This window comes from Juglans regia, chromosome 16 (assembly GCF_001411555.2).
Source record: "Juglans regia cultivar Chandler chromosome 16, Walnut 2.0, whole genome shotgun sequence".
Taxonomy (NCBI): Eukaryota; Viridiplantae; Streptophyta; class Magnoliopsida; order Fagales; family Juglandaceae; genus Juglans; species Juglans regia.
In genome coordinates, this window is record NC_049916.1 from 15,340,926 (window position 1) to 15,349,328 (window position 8,403).

The 8,403-nt window shown below is 35.2% G+C and overlaps 1 protein-coding gene across 1 annotated transcript; it reads left to right on the top strand.

The window, feature by feature from the left end:
• Nucleotides 1-955: 955 nt before the first annotated feature.
• Nucleotides 956-1,459, top strand: LOC118344809. The gene has a single exon (XM_035686208.1). The coding sequence runs from the start codon at nt 956-958 to the stop codon at nt 1,457-1,459; it is 504 nt and encodes a 167-aa protein (XP_035542101.1).
• The last annotated feature ends 6,944 nt before the right edge of the window (nt 1,460-8,403 follow it).

Sequence of the window (8,403 nt, forward strand, 5' to 3'; positions counted from 1 at the left end):
AGTTCAACCAGCTTTGATAGACAAAATTAAGCTCACCAAAAAAGAAGATTTTAAGTTGGCGAGATTAATCGAAGAAGTAGAAAAAGGGGATAAATTTGAGTTCAGTGTTTCTGAAGATGGAGTGTTACGGTTTGGAAATAGATTTTGTGTACCAGACAATGTTGAAATAAAAAGACTCATCCTCGAAGAAGCGCACCGCTCCCCTTACACAGTTCACCCAGGTAGAACAAAAATGTATCAGGATTTGAAAGAGTCTTTCTGGTGGGAGGGCATGATGAGGGAGATTGCTAAATTTGTGGCATAGTGCCTAACTTGCCAACAGGTGAACGTAGAACATCAAAGACCAGCAGGGTTATTACAACCACTTCAGATTCCAGAATGGAAGTGGGAGCATATTTCTATGGATTTTGTTACTGGCCTACCACGAACACTGACCGGACAGGATGCAATATGGGTGATAGTGGACCGTTTGACGAAGACAGCTCACTTTGTACCTATCAAAGTTTCTTATAAGTTGGAGAAACTAGCTGAGCTGTATATACAGGAAATAGTGAGGTTGCATGCGGTACCCGTGTCCATTGTGTCAGATAGGGATCCTTGTTTCACTTCGAAATTTTGGCAAAGCTTACAAGAGGCCATGGGCACTAAGTTAAATTTCAGCACGACATTTCATCCACAGACGGATGGTCAGTCAGAAAGGACCATTCAAATTTTGGAAGACATGTTGAAAGCATGCATGCTGGATTTCAAGGGAACCTGGATACGACACTTGCCTTTGGTCGAGTTTGCTTATAATAACAGTTACCAGGCTAGCATTGAGATGACACCTTATGAAGCACTTTATGGTAGGAGGTGTAGATCTCCTTTGTATTGGGACGAGGTGGGAGAAAGACAAATTTTGGGTCCAGAAATCATACAGAAGACAATAGAGAAGATTGAGACCATTCGAGCTAGAATGAGAGTAGCTCAGAGTCGACAGAAAAGCTATGCAGATAACCGTCGTCACGAATTAGAGTTTGAGGTTGGAAATAGGGTAGTCTTGAGGATTGCACCCATGAGAGGGGTTATGAGGTTTGGAAAGAAGGGCAAGTTGAGCCCTAGATACGTCGGGCCATGTGAGATTCTTGACCAGATTGGACCAGTGGCTTACAGAGTAGCCCTACCACTAGCACTCTCAGGGGTACACAATGTATTTCATGTATCTATGCTGAGAAAGTATATACCTGACCCCACCCACGTTATCGATTACGAGCCTCTTCCACTTCAGCAAAATCTGACTTATACAGAAGAGCCAATATGGATTATAGAGAGAAAAGAGCAAGTAATACGAAAATGGTCTATTCCTTTGGTTAAAGTGTTATCGAATAATCACACTATCAGTGAAGCCTCTTGGGAATTAGAAGAGGAAATGCAAGTCAAGTACCCACAGTTGTTCATCAATGATCTTGATAACTTGTGACAAATTCTGAGGACGGAATTTTTATAAGGGGGGGAGGATGTAATACTTCAGCTCTAAGGCCAGTTCTTTTGAAGCCAGCCTGGTTGCATGAAGCCCAGCCCACGACTTGCCAACACTTGAAGAGAGGCTTGAACGGCGTCGTTTGGTGAGTTACTTTCTCATTTCTGCTGCACTGTTTTTCTTCTCCACGAAACCTCCCCACTGCACTGCATTTCCACATCTTGCTCAACATGTAGGCACCAAACCCATAACCCTTGTAGTTGTTTTTACCTCTTACCACGCTCAAGAAACGAACTCTCACCGTTCTGCAGACTTTTTTTCAATCGGTTCCTCTCAATTTCTCTATCCCTTCACCGTACGATCAACCTGGGTGTTGGAGCTTCAACTTTTGACTCAACTGCAGTATTTTTTCTTGAACAACCGTTGGTAATTCCTTCTCTCAATCCGGCATCTCTCTTTCATTTTTATTTTTATTTCTTTCTTCTTCTTCCTTTTCTTCTGGTTTTACTCGCGCAGGCCTCTCTTCTATTTGGGTTTGCTCTATTTTGTTTACACACACAAACCACTCTGTTTTGCTTGTTGTACACACACACACTCAAACTTCTCAAGCCTTCCTTGCGCAGGTCACTTTCTCTTTCACTAGTGATTGCTGTGAATTTTCTGGGCGTAGACTACAGTGGGTTGTTTTGGTTCGAAGTGGTTTAAAGTTTTCGTGACTCGATTAGGTAAGTCACTCCCGAAGCCGTTGGTAGGGTTTGGATATTGTGGTTGGTTGTGAAATGTAGTAATGTTACTGATTTGAGTGTGGCGTGGGTAAGATTTTTGCACTACTGCAGTGACTTTTGGCAATCTGTTACAGTTGTAAATTTATATTGTGTTGGTGTTTTATATGTTGGATTGTGGTGGAGTGTGATGGAATTCTTGAAGTTGAGGAGTATGATTTTTGGACGGCTTTGTGAGACTGTTTTGGGCTATTAATTGAGACTATTTGGTGTAATTTTATGGGTGTTTTGAGCTAGTTGTATTGGATATTTTTATGCAAGTCTTGAATTGTTGAATGACTAAAATATTGATGCTTGCATTGAAAATTTTATTTGAAGGTTGGAGGTGAAGTATGGTTTGGGATATGTTTTAATCATTGGAGTTGCTGTTGTTGGTTTTGAAACATGGAATACGGACCAGCCACGGGTATAATGGTTGTTTATAACCCTACCACGAGGGTGAAACATGGTATATGGCCTAGCCACGGGTATAATGGTAGTTTATAACCCTACCACGGGGGTTAAACATAGTATTTGTCCCGATGTGATGCTACGAGATGATATGACTTTAATGTTTCAATTTGGATATGCCAATGGATTTTCTTTTTGTGAATAAGTTTGTCTTTCTGAAAATTTAGCTCTAACGTTTTTGTACCAAGCTTTGTTTACGCATTCTGAAAGTCAATTATTTGTTCTGCATACCGAACGTTATAAATGCTCATGTTTACATGATAGTATATGCTCTCTACTTGCTGAGTTGTTGATAACTCACCCCTTAATCTTCATAATATTTTTAGATGACATTGATGGTTCAGTTGGGGATCAGTATTAGAGTCTGTGGACAAGATTAACTGAGAATAGTTGGATATCTCGCAATATTAGTATAGCTGTTGGATATTATTTGTTTATTGTTGATTTCAATGGATTTAGACAGTTTATGGGACATATGTCAATTTTTAGTTTAATTTTGTTTATTATTTGAGACATGAAGAAAAAATGATATTTTATTTGGGTTGTGATATTGAGGATTTTATATTTGAGTATGAATGGTTTATTTATTGAAGTGTTTACGTTGTTTGAAGATTTGGAACAATATATTCTTGGTTTTGGAATTATATTGGTATTGTTGGAGATGATATTCAGGTTATGTGAGTTAACTCTCCGGACCCTTGGGGTCAGGGCGTTACACTGAAAACCTGAAAGAAAGGCTGCAGTTTGAATTTTTTTTTTCTTCCGTTACATTCACTGTAACCGTTGGGAGGAATAAGATGAATAGTTCCTCTGGTTTGTGATGGACTTTGGGCTGAGTTAAAGGGAGTTAGGCCTTTTTTTTAGCAAAACTAATCTGTTTTAATTAAAGGAAAATAGTTTAGTTTAAATTATTTATGGGTTGTGGGCTGCAAATCTATTGGTTTTATGTCAGCCCAACTATTTTTATTTTATTTTTTGACAAAATGCAGCCTAGCTCAAATTTTTTTTTTAAATGGCCACTAGGAGATTTGGGTCGTGAGCCCAGTAGGCATAGGGCTGCTCTGCAGTTGGGCACCCAAGAGGGTGTGGCCCTCTCATTGTCCGAGATCAAAAATTTTAAAACAAAATCAAATAAAAATGTTTTTTGTGGTGTTTTGAACCCATGACCCCACAGGCTATAACCTTAAACATTGGACTAGAGTATATTGTTATGGCACGAATATTTTTATTGAAATATTATTTGCATACTTATTATTATTAAAAACATGCATGCCATGATATTATGATGTCATATTTTATCATATTTATTAGGCATTTTATTTTATGTTATAAATTGCCTAGATTATTATTTTTTGGTGAATAATAATTATTTGGATGAGATGTGATGTGATTATTTTTTGTACATGTATTGTGATTGCATGTAATTGTGAGCTTATTTTATCACTTCTATTGTTAGGCTATTTTTTAAGAATTAGTCTTCAAGTTTTAAGATGTGATAAAATAGAGGATTAAATAATCCAAGTTTGAATAGTCCATGCTTATGATTAGCCCAAATGAATTTCTTCGATCTGAGAAGAAATTTTTTTTTTTTTCATATGACTAACTCAATAGATTACTTATCCTAGTAGGAGTATGGTTGAGATTGATTTGGAATGAATCTCCTATACAATATAAATTTGCGCAAAAATTAAGTTAGAAATTAATAATTAGGCATTGAGGCGCAAGAGATTATTAGGAAGCTTAGCGAATTTTTTATCTTGCGACGTGTATTAATTATTATTGTTCTGACTTAGATTAACGCGGCAAATTTCTTAGATGTGTGAACAATTAGATGCGCATAATTCGCAATATCTCTTATGATAACACTTTTCTAATATTGTTAATAGCGTTCAAAGAACCACATTTTATTCAGTAGGTCGTTTAATAAAAAAAATGACTAGGTACATTGGGTATCCTTGAATAGATGGTTTGTTTTGCTGAAAGAATTGTCAGTGTAAATGTAAAATTACTCATATTTTCGGCGACCAATTGTGGTTTTTTGTAACACTTATTTTTGGAAAGAACGTTTTCATCACGTTTCATTCCACATTATCTTAACCTTAATATCTTCAAAATTCTTTTTATATAAGATCGCCGAAAATAGTGGGAGTAATTTAATAGCTAGTGGGAGTATACCTTTGAGTTAAGGTGTACTATTAGTGATAGTGACTCCCAAAAGTTATAGAATATAAGGATCCTCTTAAAAAGCGCGATAGCTTTATGTAAATATTCTCTCGTTTATATCAATATTCTCTCGTCATTTAGAGACTAGAAGAGAATATTTGTAATATGGCTCCGCTAAAGATATTGAATTCACATAGTAGGAATCCTAACATAGAATCTTAGATTAGCTTCACTTATATGATCCAACATGGGGTTGTTGATCTAACTGACAAAGGAAAAATGGACGGAGGCAGTTTGAAAATTTTTTTTTCTTTCGTTAGATTCACTGTAACCGTTGGGAGGTAGAAGATGAATAGTTCCTCTAATTTGTGATGGAGTTTGGGCTGAGTTAAAGGGAGTTGGGCCTATTTTTTAAGAATTAGTCTTTAATTTTTAAGGTGATAAAATAGAGGATTAAATAATCCGAGTTTGATTAGTTCATGCTTATGATTAGCCCAAATGAATTTCTTCAATCTGAGAAGAATTTTTTTTTTTTCATATGACTAATTCTGTAGATTACTTATCCTAGTGGGAGTATGGTTGAGATTAATTTGGAATGAATCTCCTATACAATATAAATTTGCTCAAAAAATTAAGTTAGAAATTAATAATTAGGCATCCAGGTGCAAGAGATGATTAGGAAGCTTAGCGAATTTTCGATCTTGCGATGTGTATTAATTATTTTTGCTCTAACTCAGATTAACGCGGCAAATTTCTTAGATGTGTGTGCAATTAGATGCGCATAGTTTAGTAACTTTGAGATAATCATGAAGAAATCCTAGAGATTATTTATATGACTTAATCGTCACATAAATCTCCTCCATGAGCAGTGGTTGGAAACGAATAAAGATTATTATGAGTATCAGATAGTCTTAGACCATCATTTTTGTGAAACCTCTGAAAGGTCTAGAGTAAAATTGGAAGTGCGCGTGGAACGCATGCACTACAATTTTTATAGAAGTTGATGGGATCAACTATCAAATAAAGCTAAACCACTATTTTGCCTTTGAATCTTGTGGATAATAACAAAAGTTGTGCGTTGTTTTTGTAACGTAAAGATTAAATTGCTCCTATATTTTGAGGTCGAGTATTATAATCTTGAAGCAATTTAGATTAACTCACAAATAAGCACATACCCTCTATACTTGTTAGTATGTTTGGCAAGTAAGGATATTAAAATTTGAGTGTGCAAGAGTGTTGAGGACATTCTTGATTGGCACATTCATTTTTTTAAAAGGTTTTATCAGTGCACCTTTATGTGGTATTAGCACTGGTAATCTTGCTCAAGTTTTATTTCTCTCTAGCGAGAACAAATAGGTTCTTGCAGATATATAAACTTTGGAGCAACTCTTGAGAGTAATATAATACCAAGTACCTTAGAGATTTGCATGGTAATTATGGCAAACGTCAGAATAATTAAGTACGACTTATCTAAGTCTAACCTAAAAATTTTGCTCATGGTTGCACTGATGCAAGATTGGGTTTAGGCTAAGAACATTTCTCGCAAATTTTTTTTCTCCTATAGTGGATTGGAGAATATGAAAGTTATTGAGTATGCAATAAATAAGGATATATCGCTAGTTAGTAGCTAAAACGTCACATACTGCACTTGTTGCACAAAACGATGTTTTTATTAGCGCTTTTTAATGCAATATTAAAGAAGTCTAGACCTAGTTTTTTTTAAAGACTTATTGAAAGTAGTGGTGTTAGTGAGAATTTCTAGAGGTTTAGAAGTTGGATGGTCACTCATTGACTCAATGGTATTATTTCTCGGGTGGGGAAATGATATACTAAAATATGCCATGAAGGCATAAGATAACGGGTGTGAAGCTTGAGAAATTGAAGATTTTCTCGCTAATGAGATCCCTCTGCTTGGTTTAGAAGAGTCAAAGAGAAAATGCAATATGAGCATTTTCTATGTGAAAGTTCCTATACATGCACACTAAGGACTTCGATAATAAAAATATTGTTTCATCATATAAATACGATTCCAGATTTTTTAAGGAAAATATTTTTTTTCAGTTAAAATATTTTTTTTCAAAATCGCAATAGTATGAGTTATATGATGAGAACAATTATCTCGCAGTTTATTGACTTGCTGAGAATGGTGTTATAAATGAATTATGGCACAAAACAATTGTTATATAACACTTGGGTTGATGTAATAAAGGGTTGCAGCCTTAATTCTGATTTGTCATCCTTAGATCGAGTTCATTCACTTTTGAGAAAGGCTGAGTGACTATTTTGTGCAATCGTGAATTCTATTAAAACTTGAGAAGATCTAAGCTTGATCATTTTTTTGTTAACTCAAGAAAATTACTCGTATTTTCGGCGAAGGTGGGAAATTGTGGATTTTTGTAATACTTATTTTTTGGAAAGAACGTTTTCATCGCGTTGGTTTCATTCCACATTACCTTGACCTTGATATTTTCAAAACTTTTTTTTTTATAAAAGATTGCCAAAAATAGTGCGAGTAATTCAACAACTAGTGGGAGTATACCTTTGTATGGTATACCAAGGTGTACCATTAGTGATAGTGACTCCCAAAAGTTATAGAAGATAAGGATCCTCATAAATAGCATGGTAGCTTTATATCAATATTCTCTCGTCGTTTAGAGACTAGAAGAGAATATTTGTAGTATGGCTCCGCTAAAAGGATTGAATTCACTTAGTAGGAATCCCAACATAGAATATTAGATTCGCTTAACTTATATGATCCAACCTGGGATTGTTGATCTAATTGACAAAGGAAAAGTGGAGTTGATAGAGGTATAGATCCATCTCTTTGCACTAATTGAGTCGTATTTAGATAGCTATTGATCGCATATTTATTGAAAATTTTCTTAAAGGTGTTAAATAGCTGATTCTCATAGGAGAATTAGATGGTTAACTTTTGTGATGTTTAGGCATAAAGTACTTTGAGCGCATGATTGTTGCTAGTACTATTTTGGTATAGAAAACAAATGAATGGTGCTGGTGCTGTTTACAAGCAACCTAAACAAACCATCTATTCAAAGATACCCAATGTACCTACTTGTTTTTTTTTTAAAACGATCTATTGAATAAAATGGGGTTCTTTGAACGTTGTTGACAATATTAGAAAAGTGTTATCATAAGAAATATTGCAAACTGGTTGTCTTAGATAATTAATTGTCACCTAATAAGAGGTTTTCCATTTTACAAGGTGATGGACATGAGTTTGTGAGAAGTAGTTCAGGCTTCATGTCTTGTGAGATTATTTATGAGAAAAACAGTTTCTAGGAGCTCTTGTTAAAAATCCATAGACAATTAATGAGATGGAAAATACTAAAGAATCTAGTTTTGCCTATACTATTTGGTGTTTCCTTTATGGTTTGCTCATGGGAGTTAGAGGTTAAGATTTTGTTAGAGGGTAAATATGACTTACTTGATTAAGTGAGTTTGTGATGCGATTGTCGTTAAAAGTAATGACTAGATTATTATGATTGTCTTTGGGGGCAAAGGCCCTAATCGCTTTACCGTTAATGAAAA

Bases quoted from the DNA above. Each gene is read 5' to 3' on its own strand.
- LOC118344809 (XM_035686208.1), top strand. From the start codon at position 956: ATGAGAGTAGCTCAGAGTCGACAGAAAAGCTATGCAGATAACCGTCGT.